This window comes from Anomalospiza imberbis, chromosome 3, assembly GCF_031753505.1.
Source record: "Anomalospiza imberbis isolate Cuckoo-Finch-1a 21T00152 chromosome 3, ASM3175350v1, whole genome shotgun sequence".
Lineage (NCBI taxonomy): Eukaryota > Metazoa > Chordata > Aves > Passeriformes > Viduidae > Anomalospiza > Anomalospiza imberbis.
The window spans coordinates 29,344,751-29,364,089 of NC_089683.1; the positions used below are offsets into that span (position 1 = coordinate 29,344,751).

General features: G+C 39.1%; 1 protein-coding gene across 1 annotated transcript in view; it reads left to right on the forward strand.

Annotated features, from left to right (window-relative positions):
- Window positions 1-11,193: 11,193 nt before the first annotated feature.
- The window catches only part of COL19A1 (collagen type XIX alpha 1 chain), a 177,183-nt gene continuing 169,037 nt past the window's right edge, over window positions 11,194-19,339 (forward strand). The window contains exons 1-2 of the mRNA XM_068183754.1: window positions 11,194-11,334; window positions 13,449-13,575. Coding sequence (XP_068039855.1) covers window positions 13,485-13,575 — 91 coding nt within the window. The 5' untranslated portion in view covers window positions 11,194-11,334; window positions 13,449-13,484. The remainder of the gene's footprint in view (window positions 11,335-13,448; window positions 13,576-19,339) is intronic.

The window sequence follows — 19,339 nt, forward strand, 5'->3', positions numbered from 1 at the left end:
ATCCAAAGGATAGATTTCTAAATAAATAATTTAATACTAATTTAATAAAAATTAATTTAATTTCTAAATAATTTCTAAAGCATTCATTTTTGTTGTTACTAGCTATTTTCTCCTGAACAAGGAGGTTCTCTAGGTATATCTATACTGCTTTTTGAGAGTATTCATTTGCCTGCCACTAAAATTGGACTGGTTTTGTAAGTAAAGCAGGTCTGCAAGCAAGGTCTCAGTGCACATTTTTGTATGAGAGAAAGCAGCTGTGAATGATAGTAGCATACTATCCTACTTGATAGTAGTGACTAATCAAGTATTTTTGAAAAATAAGCAGTTACACATTAGATGAGGCATTGCTAAGCAACTTCAAAATTTGTTTCAATCCTACTTTTCCCATTCCAGTTTTCCAGTCATCAGAAAAATAATGTTCTCACATGTACTTAGAACATTCCCTTAACATTTGGAGCTTGCTCAGCTGGCTTGCTGCAAAACTATCACATTACTGTGAGATAAACATCATTTCATTGAGTGCAAGACTTTGCTTTCCTCGGCTAGAAAACATCGTGAACAGCTTGCTGTTGACATGAAAATGATTGAGTAGGAAATAATGATATGTCCATTTTTGTAGGGCAGTTAAGATTGCCCAGGAAAAAGGTGATACAGTGAAATCAAATATAAGGTTTTATTTGTGGGAGCAAATATTGCAGGGTTAACCTTACTGAGCAGCATACAGAATTTTGGAAAGTTGAAACTTTTTAAGGGAGGTAACAATAGCTTCACACACACTGGGATGGTTTAAAAAAAGTTAGGATTTAACAGAAAGAAATGGTATGTAGCAGTGTTGTAGCTGCGTTACTGCTTTATATGGTATTGATCATGTAACTGCCATTGTGTTAGCTTCCACTGTCCAAGCATTCTGCTGGATAATTGATGTCAATGAGCAGGAATGGTTCCAGAAAAAGACTCAAACCATCCAACAAAAAACCCACCTACCACAAAACCACAGTGCTTTGTAGCAAAAAAAAAAAACAGATGAAATTAAACAATAATCCTCAGTCTTTCTTTGTTATTCAGAAAGAGTTGAGAATGGCCTACGTTTGTACATAGAAATAAGACTTCTCATACCATAAGACTATTTAACAGATAAAGGCATATCATAATCCAAGCAAGCAGTCTCTTTCTGGTATATTTATTTCTTAATTGTGCTCTCTCCAAGGATGACAGGAAGCATTGGTCATACTTTCTGTTTAGAGTGAAATCCTGGCTTCACCGAAGGCTCCAACATTCCTAACTCACAGCAATAGCTGCTAAGGGGAGGTCATAGAAGGCAGGTGTGGCATTCTGGCACAAATTTAATTTATGCCAAAGCACACGCTGACTTAGTGAATTCAAAATTTCACTCTAATTAAAAAAAACCTACCAAACTTCCCATGCTCAGTAGAAAAACAGAGGTGTTTTATTTGCACTGACTTTCTAGTTCTCTTTTGCTCATTCTTTCCAGTGAGATCCTAGAGTGGAGGTATATAGCAGTGGCATCCTACAAGCAGCACAGGAGAGAACAACCATGTGCTAAATAAGCAAATCTCACAGCAAAAGGCCAGGTCATTAATGGAACTGGGATCAGTACTGTGGGAGAAATTTTATTTCAGGAAAAGCAGTAAGAAAAGGAATGACAGAAATTTATTTCTACATAAGGATTTTTTAATATGTTTAAAAATATTTCTGTTTTTAAATTAACCATGTTAACATTTTTAAGTGTTATTTAAGCAGAAATTAAGTTGATGAAGCTAATTTCAGGGGGGGTTCTCATTGTGCTATTTTAATAGTGAAGGGTATTTCTTCTATTTTCATTCTTTTCCTGACTTGTGGTGTTCTTGTTCTTAATGCTGGTAGGTTTTCTGTAAATCATTGTCAAATGCACTTCTCAACTGTCAAAGTTATGAAGACATTTTAATACCTATTTTAACATCAGAGAAAAAAAACCTGAAATATAGGGGAAGATGGGGAAACTATGGTTCCACATAATTATGGCTTATTATAGATTAAATATTTCTTAAAGCATCAAAAGCATACCCCTTGGCTACATCAGAAAAGTGAAATCCAATCCTTAACTGAGTCTGGTTTATAGGGTTTTTTTTTTTGTCCAGGCCCACTTACACATCTGGAATGAACCATATAATGATGCTTCACTCTTGTCTCTATTTACTGATAAACAGAAAAACTTATAGGACTCTAAAATTGACAACATCTTAAAAAAGAACTGCCTTGCATAGTAGTCTATGCTGAAAGAGGTTGAATGAATCTGATTGCATCAAGATTAGCTTGTGTTTCATTAACAGAGATGAAAAGGAATCTAGCCTAACCCATTTCGCTACCATATATCAAAGGATACCCTAGTCTTAATTTTCACTTCTGTTTCTTTTTCTCTTATGGCCTCAGCTCCCGGCTCTCATACTGGTAATTAATTCAAAGATAGAGTAGGACATCACTAAATTATTCAATGCTTTATATTTTAGATATCTTAGTTTACATAGGTGAGCAGTAATAGCCTCCCATGTGCTAAATGTCATTCTGCCTTCTGCCCCATTTCCTTGTATGGTTTTGCTCGCCTCGTCTCTCCAGTCTAGAGACAGCTGTCATCATGCAGGCAAGGCAGAGGACTGGGGAGTTTGATGGAACAGTTTTTGAACTCAAAGTGATGGCAGTGACATAGACTGAGTAGTATTTAAGTCTTCTGAATAAACTTCTAACATGAGAAATTATAGTAAGGTAGGGATCTGAGCAGTTATGACTACCTCTCAGCACTGCCTGGATCTAAGATGCAAGTGGAGAATGCTCTTTTACAAATTTTAATCTTTAATACTCTGATCAAATTACAGGAGTGGAAGTCCTCCACTGAAAATACTACTTAAATTTTTATCATAACCTAGATAATAAAGTTAGATTATATTTAAAAAGGATATGCACACCTTTGCTATAGGCCAAGGTAAGTTTGCGTTAATGAAACTCTTAAGGAGATCTGCTCCAAAAGTAAATGGAAAGCCTTTATGTAGATGTAACTGAAAATTCTTGTTTAATCACATCATCTGCAGGCAATGCTTGTGGAATATTCAAGTCCTCTGTGCCACCGTGCCTACTCTGAAGCTCCCTGTCTTTGCCTGCCCGGCCGAGGCACAGTCAGCTGCAGGGGACACTCCCCTGTTTCTCGAGGAGATTCGGGGAGCAGCTAAGACAGAGCGCTGCACTGTCTGCCTTGTATGGAGGAGAGGTGGCATCCAAGGAGGTAATGAGGGAGTGACTCAAGGCTGAGGAAAAAGTCTCGGGTTTAATCCGAGCTCCAAGGAGCTCCGAATGCCATTGTATCCGACAGCCGAAAGTGCCCTCGAGGCTTTCACAATCATCTTAAGTACTGGGACAGTAACAAGGGGGAAGGGCTGCCCACCACCCAATGGGGGGAACTGGGGGAGTGGAAGACAGAAGGACAGACAGACACACAAACCAATGGGGGAAGTTTTACGGAGGGACCCCTGGCCGTCGTTCACTCACTCGATGCCCAAGGTGGAAGATTCTGGGAGAGTGGGATGGGGAGCCAAGTGATGGACAGGGTACCAGGGAGGGGACAGGGGAATGACTGAGCATTTTCAGGGAGATTGGCATTGAGGGAAAGGCGGGAAAGCTTGGGGTGGAACCACCGGGAGAAAAGGGGGGGTGAAGGGGCAAACCATTACAGAACTGTTACAGAGATATAAAAACACAATATAACACCTCTGTACATGGAATTTGACTCAGTTTATTAGTATCAGTCCAATTTACTTTGTGAAAAATTTACGTAATTATAAAAATGTGTTGCAGTAGTGTAGCTCATTTTTGTAGTAAACTTTCAGCCACAAAAAGAGTCTAAATATTTCTAAGTACATAAGACTACCTTATCTAAAGATATCCTAAAAGCTGTGCTGGTCATAAAGTTTATTTAAACTGCTTGAAAGTCCTCAGATTCTATAAAATAATCACACCCAGATTCAGTTCAGAAACTAAGGTGTCATGTAAGAATTTAACAACACTGTCGCTCCAAAATCAAGAAAGACACTTATAAAGAACAATTAACCCCAAATCTGTATTTTCCAAGGGAAATTACACCTTTAGTTTAGACATGTCAGGTGCCTCAGATGACTTGCATTCAGGTTTCAGCCCACTTGCTGTTTGCTTACATGTGTAGACAGAAGCAGACATGAGATACACTCAGACTCCCATTGATTTATGTAGCAAAGCTCAGTACTAGGGAGGACTCTGAAGAAGGCTTGCCAGATTTGTCATTTGGAACCAGGCTAGTCTAATTTGGCAGTCAAACACAGGGTCTGATTGCAAGAAGTAATTCTGTGGGAATGATAAACCCTATGTAACAACAAATGTGTGCCTTGCTTTTGGTTATGTATTCTTCTTCTTACAGGCCTTCTGTGGTTTGAGTTTTTTTGGTTTTTGTTTGTTTGATTTGGTTTTTTCCCCCCCACTCCTGCCATCAGGCTTAGTGTATTCTGTTTTAACCTATTTTTTTTTCTAATTTTTTTCTCCAGATGCCAAATCATCTCTTGAAGTTCTCTAAAGACCAGTGAAGTATCTGTAAGTTATTAACAGTTCCCTAAAGAAGTAACCTCTATTCTAAGTCCTGGGAAATGGAATAATATTGAAATAGGAGAATCAAGCACAATGTCACTGATGAATCTTTGAGCAACTCAGTCCTAGAACAGTTTGTGAGTTCTTATTTTTTATCAAATCTGACCTTTTAAACACACGAACCAGAATTATTTATTCACAAATAGATGTTTCTTTGTGAAATGTGTCTTCCCTGTGTAGAAGACCAGAAGATAAAGACCTGATGTGTATGTCTCATGCACTGATAGGGGTGGGGCCAACCCAGGATTGTTGGAAATAATACACTGTGAGAAAGAACAAGATGTGGCTGGAGCAGGGCGGGGGGGATGGGGCATACAGAGGCGAGGCAACACTTTTCTGGGGAAAATGTCCTTGTTTGGGCTCCTGGAGATACATACAATGCAGTACAGCACTGGCACTGGAATGAGGTGAAGAAGCTGGCATGGACTGTAAGGGAGGATCAAAACCACCCAAGATCCCTGAAGCCCTCCAACCCATTTCCAGAAAGGTCTAGAAGAATGAATTGCACATGCTAATTGGTTTACTTAGAAAGAAAGAAACTTAACTCTAGGGCTACAAGGGCAACAAAAAAGCATCTCCACGAAGTCTTGGCACATCAGCTGGATCAACACTGGAGCCAGGACTGGTGATCCCTCCTTCCTTTTCTTCCTTTCCTTCTTTTTCTTCCTTTCCTTCCTATCATGTGCTTACCCTAGGAGGTCAGGGTGTGAAAATGTTTGTCATGTAAAAATATAATCTCACTAAACAGTTGCAGGATGCCAGTCTAAACTGTTTGAACATAGTTGGTTCCAGCATTAATAATTGGTTCCAACACAATTAGTCAATGGCTAAGTTTACTAATAAGATTTATCTGGATTCTCCTTACCAGGAAAGGGAAGAAACCAAAGCAGTTTGTAGCAACTCCAGGCTTCATCAAAATGGCATGTTCATGCTAGATCACTTGGCCTTACTCCAAAACTAATTTTCTCCATTGTGTACAAACCAGTTTTGACATGCCAAAAAGAAACAATTTAGAGATTGAGGCAAATGGTACTCTTGATACATTCCATGGCTACATTTGTTTTAAGAACCTTCCATTTATTTAAATAGTGGCCTTTCTAGGAAGTAGCTTCCTAGTAAACAGGAAAATTTATTGAAATCACAGTACATAAACACACAAATAGTCATGCAAACATGGTCTGATAGGACTTTGGACTGTCATCTTCTATTCCTGCTGAAATCCTCAGTTCCCAAAAATACATAAATACACAGGGTGATACTGGATGTTGACTTGCAATATGTATAGGTCAGTAGGCTAGTTTAGAGGGCATGTGACAGCCAGATCTTTTTTTCTCTTTTTGCATGTACTTCATTCTTACTTCTAGCTGCAGTCTTTTAGACACTATTGAATTCAGGGTTCTTTTACATCAGAGACCATAACTAGATAGCTCTAGGCTTACACATCAAGCTTACATAAATCTACAAAACTACTTTCTTAAAAGTATAATGGTTAAATCCTGAGAACATTACTCCTAGATGCAAGGCAAATAAAGTATGTGAATGCACAGATACAGAGTAAATATGCAGTTATTATTACTTTTTAGATTATTGTGCCTATTTATTCAGCAATAAATGTAAATAAAATACTTGTCATTTTAATATTTCATTTTTATGTTGCTTGACAGCACTGAAATAGCATAATAGTAAATAGCTCTGCATGAACTCAGAATCCTGGATGGGTAAATATAATAGAGTAGCTACTATGCTGATAAAACTGATGGTCACAATATATCAGTTAGTATGGCATATGCAAATTTAAAGAAGTTACTTTCTGAAAATATGAAACTCTTTATAACTGGACCTAAAAAATGGATTATTTATTATAGTGGTATTCCATTTTTAAATACTAGTTGGGCAAATTAGCTGGCTAGAAAGGACACAACAGTAGGAGACACTGGCTAATACTGAGGCCTGAGAACTCTTAGACATACTTGTTACAATTTAAAATCTATGTTCTTCTTCTTGAAGTTAAAAGAAAACAGGCACAGAATATTCTCTGAGCTGAAATAATGCTGCCCATTAAGCATGCAGGTCTCATACAACCTAGTATATTTATAGGATCTTAAACTTTGCTGATACCTTTTTTTTTGCTCTTCACCTTCCTTTTCCTAATATTTGTATTATATATATTTTAAATTAACACATTTTACTAATTTATAGATGCTTTAAGACTGTGTGTAGGATTTTACCATATTCATATAGAAATATTGGGCAAACAGCTATACTACCCAGCAAAGCTGCATAAAACCTGGCTATGACCTTTTCATTATGTATAATGACTTTAAAGACATATGGATACTTCAATCTAAAACAAGCCAGAATATGTGCTTTGACTTGTTTTGGAAAGTCACCTTACAGCTCTTCTCTTCCTAAATCTGATGTTTGGCAACTTTTTTTTTGCAATACAAAAGCCATTAAAATGTATGTATTTTCTGCTTTACAGGTAGGGCAGATTCCATTTGAAAGCAAGAAGAGGAAGAAGAACTGTGGTGAACTTTAATTTTTTTTATTGTGTATGTCTTTTGTTCATGAAACAATAGAAGTTGTGACAAGCTGTTTAGGGTATGGCTATGTGTGTATATATATATATACACACAGATAAACACACACACACACATATATATATATGTATTTATCCATAGGAAGAAAAAGGAAAGTGTGCCTTTCACTAGATAAGGAACAACTTAATGCTATTAATCTTAGCATTGTTTCTCTAAGCCTGGACTGATGTTTTACTGAATTGTACAAATCCAGAAGTTATTCAGGTTTGAATAACTTAGCTTTTGAATTTTTGAACTAACACCTTACAGAGCAGTATATACTGAGAAATGTATTTTTCTGGAATAACAATGAATACTGTTCAAAGCATATGATACAGATTTTGGCATGTTTGCAACTGGCAAATATAAGCAATATATCACGACATTGATTTTAACACTAAACATTGTGAATTATTATTTTTTTAGAGATTGGGTTTATCAGTGGCACTGGAATTCAAGATAAAGAATGTATCTTTTTCTTTCTTTTTTTTTTTTTTTTTGGTTGCTGTACCATTACATTTACTACCCATTGGTTATTTTAGGACACATTGTAAAGTGTCAAAGAGTAGAGAAAATGCCTGAGTTAAGACAACAAATACCACAAAACTATGATGATAAATATTCTGTCTGTATTTTTTTGAGTTATTTTGGCCGCTCTACTGAAAATCTGAGTGCTGCTTAACTATGCAGTAGAAGTAGCAGTTGGGTTTTTTCTTTTTGTCTCCCATAGCAGAAATGAAGTGACATCCAGCTTTTCTGTTGGCTTTGCTGCTTAGGAGTGCTTAGTATGTGTGCACATGCATATAAATAATTCCCTTTTTATGTAGTTTTTGCCAAAGTGCCCTCATTTGAGTGACATTTTTGCTCAATTTACATCAATGTTAAAATTTCCATTAACTTCCCTAGGGCTGGGATTCCACCTGTTTTGTCTAAGTTCATCATAGTTCACCATGTATTTAAAAGCATTTATATTTTAATTGCTTCAGTGGAATGCAGTTGTCGTGACCGGCAAATCTTGCAGAGGGCAGAAAGGATCATCTGGCAAGGAACAATGCCACATAAGGGCTTACTCAACAGAACAGAAATACTGAGCACTACATTCAGCAAGAAATTGCATGGTAAGGGGCGTTTCAAATTAATCTCCTTTTACAAAACTTTTTTCAAACAGGATACTGCTGCTTTTAAAGAGTTTTGTCCATTTTACAGCTTCATTCCTGCATATGTGTTGTTGTAAGCAACAGTTTAAAATGTGGGTCTAACAAGATGGAGACAAATCTGTTAACACCACACAGAGCGAATTATGCAACTTGGCTGGTTTGGATATCTAATCATGACAAAAAAAGAAACAAAGGGTGAAAGTGAGTGTTAGCAGTAAAGGAAAGTTTTCTACAAAAAAAAATCAGTGCTTTAGCCCCCCGATTCTCTCACCTTTTCCCTCTGCATCTTGCCTGCAACTGCAGCTGTAGTAAAAGCTGTTCAGTGGAGAAGTTTCGCCTTGGCACAGGAAATGGAACGTTCTCTGCATGTCTGTGCTAAGTATGGCTTCAAACCTAAATTTCTCTACTTTCTGCTTCTTGGTGTATTTTCCTTGACTCTTTCCTGGATCCAGGTCTAATTTGGTCTTCTGTGTGCTTTAGCTAAACTCTGAGATAGCTGGAAAAATATCTTGCTGCAAAGACAAGATGGGATATCATCCATTGGCTGCTGCTGCTTCAGTTTATCAGTTTTTCTAGTACTTCCCAGATTTAAAGCAGATAAGACAATGTATAGATGTTTCCTCTGGAGTGAATCAGAAACTGCAGGTGAGGAAGTGTTTGGGATTCCTAAGCTGTTACTGGGAACAAAAGATGTGTCACCAGTTGTGGCTTTGCTTCCTATATTATGGGAGGCAGAGAGAAACCGTTTTTTGGAGGTCATGACAGAGGTTTTTAAACAGTAAGGTTTTTCTTTTTCCCAATTTTCATGTCACTAGTCATTCAAACTGTTTTTAATAATGTGAACAGTGTTGTCAATAAATACATATGATGGAAGTCCCTAATGTGGTGCTCCTCAACTAGTATAAATCCCTGTAATTCCTTTGATTTATGCGAACTGGAATAATCCTGTTTAGTTGAAGATCTGGCCCAGAGTACAGGAAGTGCATGTGTTAGGGAAGGTTGTAGCAATTTCTAATTCTTCTACTTACTGCTTTCATGCAGATGTGAAGTGGTTTTTAAAGCTGACATGGTCCAAATAAGGTATTTAGTTTTCTATTTGTAGTGTCAGTATTTTGCAAGGGATGCAATATCCTTGCTTCACAGGAAATGAAGACTGTATTTGGGTCTGGACCTTGAAGTATTATTGAAATTTTAAGTGACAGAAATGTTTCTTTAAAGGATAAACTGATTGTATGTGCAAACTCTAATGCAATTTAAATGCTTAGCTACTTCAGAGCTTATATTTGATTGAAATTAACGAGACTGTTTATATTCATGTAAAGTAGATGAATCCAGGTATTTAGGACATGTAAAATGAAGTAAAAAAAAAAATAGAATTCTGTAGCTTGATAGAGCAATGAGAAATGGAGTTCTTCTCAAATTTAAAAAAAAAAAAAGATGATGCCTTTTATTATGTGCAGAGCTTTTACAAAGGGTCTTTCAACTGAGGATCTCACAACTCTGAAACACAGAATTAGGGCTCAACATTGAGGCCTTTATCAAATGAACAGTCTGAAGGAGAAGGAGAATGCTCCAATGATTTGTCAGCTGTGGGACTGGGCTCTTGCACCTCATCCTGAGAGGTAAGACAGCTTTACTTTCTATAATTTTCAGAATGAGCAAGCAAGAAGTGTGACTTGCCTAAAGTTACACCACAAGCCTGTGGCAAAGCCGTGGAATAAAACACCCCAGCAGATGTGTACATAAGCTGCAATTTCATCTTTCTCTCATGATTCTAAGTTGGGAAGAACAACAACTGTTTTGAAATTCAAACCAGGAAGATAATCATGTCTTTCCATATGATTTGTTGGTTATCCTGGCTAGTTATCTTGATTGAAATGAGGAAACACTGAGGAAACAAAATCTGCTGAGTGGGTGGGAGGATTTTGGGTATGGGAGCTGGGGTTAGAAGAAAGTTTACCCTATATATTTTCTGATCTGAAGACCAATTGGCTAAACTGATATTAAGCTGATAAATTTTCATATGACCACCTTTCTTTTTTTCTCCCGTCAGAATAATTCAACTAGAAAAAGGTAAAATATGTCTTGGATATAAACAAATAAATATAGAAATGATATAAGTAAGCTCTTCTCTCTGTCTTCTGTATATCTGTTTCTAGTTGGTTTACTTTTCTCTGTCCTTCTATCTGGTTCACATCTTTAAAGTGCAATACAGAAAACTGCCACAAGCACACTTGGAGAACCTGACAAAAGTGCAGTTTGGCAAATTCAGCTAAGAGCCAGTGGCAGTGCTCAGTCTCACCATTTCATCACAGACAGATGCTATTACAAGTGCAAGAACATTCAGGTTTGTAAACAATAGATTTTAAAAGGCAAAACAAATTTCTGTAATTCACTGTGCATTACAGCATCAGTGCCATAAATAGGTGTAATCTCTTGGTTGCTTGCATGGCTGATTTTTAAATTTATGATGAAGTATATAAAAGTATATAAAATTAAAGTATGCTTACATTTAAAAGATAAAAGGTAGTTTCTGCCAGTATAATAATGTACATAATTGGTTCTTCACAGCTAGAAACCAGATACTCTTTCATTCATGTATTCACACCATGGCTGTCTAATTTATGGAACTGTTGAGAGGGTGCTTTTAGAGAGGTAGGAAGGAGAAAAAAATCCCCAAACGTTTCTTACATTGTTACCTGACTTGGGATGTACACATATAATTATGTAAAATCTGTGTCTGAGTGGCTGTTTGTTCTTTCTTGCAGAGTGTTCTGTGCTGAGTGGGAGGGTCACACTGTGAGACTAATAAGGACAGAGCTGCATCCCCCTCTATCACTCTTTGGAGACTCACTCCGGCAACTCCTCGGCACTACAGCAGCTTTGTACAGGCATTTTCAGTGCTTCTTGGGGACACACCAATAAAAAAATTAAAGGTAAGCCACTCACTATTTGTAGTCAATTATCTAAACATATTACGTGTGCACACTCACACACACTACACTATTCCTGGCCTGTTTTGTGGTGTTTTTGTTCTGGGGTTTTTGGTTTTGAGTTCCAAAATTGTCATTTAAGTTTATTATTGCTAATATTAACTATGTCTTATATCAATATTATGTATTCCATGAGTTTTTAACGTACTGCAATCAGCCTGTGCTATAGTATTCTACTTATGATTGCGTAAATACGTTGTATATGCTAGTGGGTGACTATAGGTGTATGCTAAGATATGCAAATAAAAACAGCCCTGCTAAATGAGCAGTGATTTACAAAACTGATTAAACTGTTGCGAATTGCCACTATGCTGATTGTGCATATATTTACATTTAAAAACCTACCTTGTGATTAGCACGCGTGCCGGGTGGCCTACACGCATTTGGTGGGAGCGCGCTGGTGAGCGGGCAGCGGCACGGGCGGGCAGTGCCCTGCGGGGAGGGGGCACGGCGCCGGCCGCGGCTCTCGGGCAGAGCCCGGGGATGGCGCGGGCCGAGTCCCGGCCCGATGGGGCCGATCGCCGTCCCCGGCCCGCGGCGGCCCCTCACCTGCTGGCCCGGCGCAGGTGCCGCCGCAGCGCCCCGCGGCACCGGGGCTGCCCCGCTCGCAGGCGCCGCCGGCCCGGGCGGGCTCCTGGCCCCGCTCCGCCCCGGGGCTGCGGAGGAAGCGGCGGCGGGCGCCTACCCCTCGCTTGCTCACCGGGCTTCCCCGGCTCCCGGCGCCGCAGGCAGGGGCCGACGAGACGGGGCGGGCGCGGCGGAGGGAGCCGGGGCGGAGGGAGCCGGGGCGGGGGCCGGGGGCGAGGCGCGGGGCCGGGAGCCCGAGAGCGGCTCCGGGAGCGGGGCGGGGGCGCTGCCCGGGCGCCAGCCCAGCCGCGCCGGAGAGCTGCCCGCCTGCCTTCCCGCCCGGAGTGTTGAACCCTCCCTCCGGCAAACGCGGCTCGATGCAAGGGAAACGAGGCTGCCGGCACTGGCGGGTTAGAGTCTGTGCTGCCGAGGGCTCGGGTCGCTCCACGGGCGCCCCGTAGGCTCCGGTGCGCCGGTGGTGCGAGGGAGCGGAGCCTCCTGGAGCAGCCGGCGGGAGAGGACCCAAGCCTGGAGGTGCGGCGGCAGCGAGGGGGTGGCGGTATTGGTGATCAGCGCCCTTCAGAAAAGCAGACCTCCGGAGCGACAGCTCTACTGAATTCCCGATGCCTGCTTGTAAAGCAGGTGCAGGAAATTAAATGATAATTTGTTTGAACATGTATTCGTTTTGCTGCTGGTGGGAAGGCTAGAAAAGTTAATCATGATATAGTTGCTATCAGTACGTGACAGAATAGCTTTGATGATGAATAAAGTGCCTTGCGAAAATAATTATAAAAATTGCATCTTAGGTATGTGATTTCCTTTTCTTACAGAAGATGTGATTAGAAAAGTATTAGACATTTTCTGTGTTTCATTAAATTAATGTGTATTTATACATCACAGTTGGCTTGGAAAGAAGATTTTGTCTTCTAATGACAGTACCAGTTTGTGTTGTTGAAGCCTGTACTTTTGTGAGATTTAAGCTAGAAATTCAATATAGGCTGCTCTAGGCACTTGGCAAGGTGGAGAAACATCGCATTTTGGTTTCTTTTGTGGTTAAACTCAAACAATTGCATGTTGCCTTTGTTCCATTTGAGGACTACTTCAGCAGTCACTTTAAGTGCTGTGACACCAAACAGTTTAGCTAATATATTAAATATTGAAAAATAACTTGGCGAGAAGTATAAAATAAAATTAGTAGTTACTAATGAAATGATCATTCAGTGCCTTTACAACAAATATCTGCAAGTTAGTATTTCTAAGGTGTTACTTCTGAGTTTATTAATAAAGAACTAAAAAGGAGTATATTTATCATTTATTTCCAAACTGGCATAAGTCTTTTTTGTAGCGCCTTAAACAGATAAATTATACACTTGTATGTGACTAGCAATTTCCTTTTCACAGTTAAGAAGTTCTTGTTAGTAGTATTCTGACAAGATGCAGTGAGAAGAATAATACAAGATTGTTCTGAACATGCTTATTTTTTGTTTCAGATTTATAGCTGTTTGTTCACATGTGTCCAGGGGGAGATGAAGTACATTGGATCCTGCACATTTTGGCTTTGTATGGCAGTCTTCCTCCTTCCTGTTTCTACTTCTGTGGCTGTCAGTGACCAGACAGGTACTTCCATTTTTCATGCCCATCACAGACCAAAGGCATAAATCTCAGTACTGAAAATTCTTTAGCAAATAACAAGAGCACATAGAAAATAAACAATATGAACAGATAAAATTATACAAGGTTGTTTTAAATCTCTTTTCTGAAATGAACTAAGTTTGAAGCAGCTCCAGAGCAGCCTTTCTGCTTCCTGTGCATGGAAGATTCATGTTTGGAGGTAATTGTAGTTCCTAGGAGTTTTGTTTTGTACTTTCTTTTCCTACCATACAAAACAAGATTATAAATCAGAGTTTGCAAAACTTTTGTGAGCAAAATCATGTGGCTTTATTAGAACAGAGCAGTTATCACATTGACCTAAACAATCTAATGCTCATGTTAACCGCACCTATACTTAATCCCTAAACTGGGTCATATGTTTCACACAGAGTGAAAAGAACCCCTTTTTCCTAAGAAGATGGGGGAAAGACATAGGAGGATATTGTTTAACTTAAAAGCTGTTACCTGTCTTCTGCAAATTTTCTAATATTTCTCTGTTTTCCTCTTTCTCTTACTTTCCACATGTTATCTAGTGTTCTCACTTAAACTCTACATTATCTCTCCAGAATGTGGTAAATTTTGTCTGAAAGACACATCATATGTGCTTGTAAAATATGGAACAACAGTTTTCTAGAATTTCTCAGCAAGTACTTCAACTTATTATAATTTTCCTACAACTATTAGCAAGGAGAACATGTTTATTATTATTTAAATTGAGTTGTTTTTTTCCTCAAAAATAAAATTAACTTTTAGAAACGTTGGTCCTTTCCAGAAATCTTATTAAAGATAGTAGAAACTACACACACACAACAACTTTGAATCTCAACAACTCATTTGTAACTCAGGCCCAAGAAATTTAAAAGTCCATGACTGGGGAAATAATCCTTTTACTACCCCTGGAAAATATAAGCAGTAATAATGAATAAATTATAAGTGTAATGTGCGGGCTCTGAGGTAATAATAATGCATTGTGAAGAGCCAGAGTTTAAGTCAAAGTCTTTTCCCCTTATATTTTTAGGGCAGTGAGGCTAAGTGCTCTGCTGATGAATTATTCTTAACCCCTCTGAGAGAGCAAGCCTACATCATAACTGTGAAATCATTCTGTCTGAAAGAAGAAAAATAGGTTTTATTCTGTCACTGCTAGGTAGTGGGTTGCAGAAGGGAAGTCTTTAAAGTGCTGAAATGGTGTGAGTACAGAAGGTTCCCTAGCAATATAGATTGAAAAATGTTAAAACAAAATTCCAGGAAGTGTTGTCTCTTTTCTTTTATATTTTTTTTCCTAATGAAATGATGCCTTAGTAAAAGTTGTGCCAGCCACAGAAGATGTGGCAAGATAGACTGAACTGTGAATAAACAGTTTATCTGAACTGTGTATTACATTCTGTTAGAAGTTTGTAGCTAAGCAGCCAATGGTGAAGTTGCAGTTTTCCTTAGTATGATTGCCACAAATAGATCAAATATGGATCCAATTGAACTGCTAGGAAGAAAAGGAGAGGTTGAACCTCTCCTGTGAATAACTGAGGGTGTGCACTTGAAAGAGGCTTCTTCAGTTTGTGGAGGTACAGGCAGATGGTGAGGAATAACAAGCCGCTAGCTGCCAGCTTGAGCAGCTCTGCCAACAGCAGGTGTGTGACTTAAGCCCAGAGATAAACTCCAGTTGATAAGAGAAAAGAGACTCTACTAGAATTTGCAGGGATGGTTACTGTTGTAAAAAGAAATGCGAGTTATAGACCAGAAAGCAGGAGTTGGGAAAGAATGGACCCGGGAGCGGAGCAGTGGTAAATTGGTACAGATCCTTCTGCCAAACTTTTGTTGCTCTGCTCTGTTCAGCTGAACCAAGCCCTCTGTGCGGCAAAGTTGTCTTGTTCCAGTTTTATAATTTGTATGCAGGTAAATCTGTTACAAATTTGAAATCTGCTTTCTTCATGGAGAGAGCAATATCTAAAGGTTTTGGGTTTGATTTTTTTTTTTTCCCTATCTTGCATTCAGTTGTTCTTTCTGGGGCCTTTGTTCCCTCCCATGTACAAGTTCTGTTTAAATCAGCATCTGTCCTTCAATATCTGCTTAGATGATCTTTCTGGTTTTCTTCTTTCAACAACATATGCATAGCATTTATTTCTCTAGGCTAATATGGAAGCTTTTCCAGCAAAGCATATATAGGTAGGATCTAAGATTATTATATTACATCTTGAATTTCTCACCTACTTGATTCTAAAGGAATGGCTTCAAATACATAGAAAAGTGTAGACTAGAAGTAATTTGAGGGTGGTGAGAGAAAGAAGTGTTTTAGAGGAAGGACTGGCTTGTGTGCTTATGTAAGGGAGAGCTTTCAGAGCAGGCATACTGAATATACTTTTTAATTTAGCCAATATTGTAGTAAATAAATACCAGTATTGACAGAAGAGTCAGAGGCTGAGAGGGTATGCTGGATCTTCTTGGAGCAGTCCTCCTTAGGCTCTGAGGGTGCCAATAAGCATTAGGTTCACATAGAGGATTTCTTTCAGTTCTCATGCTTTGATATATTTAGCGTTCACTAGAAGGAAGCACTCACTTCTCATAATGGAGTATAGCAAATATGAGGGGAGGGAGTTCAGGAGTTTTCCACAGGCATATTTTTGATCTGACTGCAAGCATACTTTCTTCATGTTGTCAACTTATTATTATTGGGAATATTTGGAGTTTGAGTGTGGACCTTAGCTCTTTCTACAGTGACACATGAAGTTCTAATTTGATCATTCCTGACAGCTTTATATTAAGAATATTACTGTTTTGTCTCATTCCCAGATCATTGCTTCTTTTTCAAGTTTCTTTTACAATTAGAGCTTTTTAAAGCCACTTGCTAATCCATGAAAAATGTAGTATAAACAAAGTTCTGGGACTATCAGGCATGGTGAATTTTCCTTGTCTTTTGACATGGAATGTGTTGTGAAAAGTATTGGCTATGGATTATGATTTTAGATTTAGCCCAAATACAGTGAGTGATTTCAAGTATGCAAATCAGTTCAGCTTTTTGGTTTTAATCTTTTAGTGTAGCTAGATACTCTCCAAATCAATATAATGACCCTCCAGTATCTCTCATATACAATGTCTTCATATTCCTGATATTCCCATCTGACCTGGCCTTGAATGTTTCCAGGGATGGGTCATCTACCACGTCTCTGGGCAACCTATTTCAGTGTTTCACCGCCATTATTGTATAGTCTAGTCTTAATCCAACTTCTTTTATTTAAAATCATTACTCCTTGTCCTGTCACAACAAGTCCTGATAAAGTCTGTATCCATCTTTCTTACAGGCCCACTGGCTAGAAGGCTGGAGTAAGGTCCTGCGGGAGCCTTCTCTTCTTTGGGCTGAAAACCCTAATTCTCAGGAGAGATGCCCCAGTTCTCTGACTGTTTTTGTGGCCTTCCTTTGCACCTATTCCAGCAGGTCCACGTCTTTCTTGTGTTGGGGCCCTGGAGTTGGATGCAGTAGTCAGGGTGGGGGTTTTTCATGAGAGCTGATGGGCAGAATCACTTCTCTTGATCTGCTAGCTATGCTTCTTTAGATGTAGCCTAGGATATGACTGACTTTCTGGGATGTGAGCCTACACTGTCGGCTGATCTCCAACTTTTCATCCATCAGTATTCTCAAAGCCTTCTTGTCAGGGCTGCTCTCAATTCCTTCAACTCCCAGCCTGTTTTGATACTGAGCATTGCCCTGACCCAGGTGCAGCATCTCATGAGGTTGTCGAACCTCACAAGATTCCCATGAGCCCAATTCTCAGGCTTGTCCAGGTCCCTCTGGATGACATCCTGTCCTTCAGGTATGTCAGCTGCACCACTCAGCTTAGTGTCATCTGCAAATGTGATGAGGGTGCACTCAATCCCTTCATCTATGTCAATAATTAATTAAATAACATTGATCCCAAATGAGACACCACTTGCCACTGATTTCCATCTGGACATTGAGGAGTTGACCACTCCCCTGTGGATGTGACTGTCCAACCAATTTGTCATTCTCCAAGCAGTCCACACATCAAATCCCAGCATCTACAATTCAGAGATATTGTGGGGACCATGTCAAAGGCCTTGAGAAATCTGGATGGCATCCGTAACTCTTATCTCGTCCACTGATGCAGTCACTCCATAGCCACTCAGTGGCTCACAAGGCCACTAAGTTAGTCATGCAAGACTTGCCCTTGGTGAAGTGTTGCTGGTTGTCTCATGAAGTCCTGCTTTTCACTGCTTACTCTTCTTCATGGGAGAATGTAGTTCTCCAGGGGCCTAGCATGAGTATCCTAATCCTTGAGCTTTGTTGCTTGAATTTCTTATTTCTGCCTGCCAATGCTGTTACATTAATTCATAACCATCTAAATAGTCACCAGACTTGAAGTTGACTTCTTTGCTATATCATGTTCCCTTCATTCTTCCCACCCTTGTCTTAATTAACATATACATTGTAATGTAATATAATATTCTTTACAGAGTAAAATAACAGAATACAAAAAAATCACATCTTATTTCCTGGTGCCTATATACTTGAGGCTACAGATATGTAAGAAATCTGAATTCTTGACCTTGAAAGCAAGCCAGCTGGATCTGCTTATCTTCATTAGGAATATGTTTGTGGTGTATTCACTGGATATCATTGCTGATATTTGCAAGTGTGTGGCTGGCTCTGAAGAGGTTGCCTTTGTCTGTGTGTTTATGAAGCCTGATCCAGAAAGAGTATGAGAAGAATCTTGGGTAATACGTGTTTCTGCCTGAAGTGTGAGTCAACACAGGATATTAGTATACATTAAGTTGGGCTTTGCTGTTTGACCGTATTCATTGGGCTGGTCACGGTTACTGATGGAAGTTTCAGTGGCTTTGCAATGTGCATCAGTGGTGGTAGATGGCAGCTAAAAACTTCACCTGAATGTGAAGTTTAATTATAAAGTAGTACATAGGTACTTGTGAAGTGAATCTAGCCATTACAGGTTACATGAATCTGCAGAAGCCAAGACTGCCCATTGGAAGTTACAGCTCCCACTCGGGAAGTGCACAAAAGAGATATCTGTAAGAGGGAGAATGAAGCACAAGCCAGAGTCTCTTCTGTCCTCATTTGCATGGAATGGAAAGCTGAGCACAGTGCCTAGTTGGAAGTTGCAGTGTGCTTCAACAGGTGTCTTGATCATTCCAGGAATTTGGAACGTGCATGTTGCAACAGATATGTTTAGATGCAATGCCTTTTTTTTTCTCTTATTTTTCATTATGCTATTAGGAAACAAACAAAAAATTCTTATTAATCTTAGTAGTGAGAGAGAAGACAATGATCTGTGATGTACCTGCTTGGTCTGAATAAATTTATATTTTTAAGATTATTGGATTGATTTTATATTAATAAGCTCATAGCTAGAACTCATTGATTTATAAAGACCAAGACCAATTTTTTTGTATAGGTAGACTCATTGATTTAAAGATAACTTAATTTGACCTATGATTTCACTGGTTTAATATGAATTTTTTAGTTCAGTCTACACAGATGCAGTTTTATCATGTGCAGAGCAATCTATCAAGATTATTCTTCTTAATATTTAATGAATTTTATAGTAATGTATTTTAACAGGCCATATAGGTTCATGGTTTCCCACTGGATTAGCAGTAAGGGTTTATCTTGTTATTTTTCTTTCCTGAATATCTTCATGTAGACCTTGTCATTCAGCAGCCCACATGTTGAATGGGCAGATTCCCTCTTGTCTCAGGCTAAAGA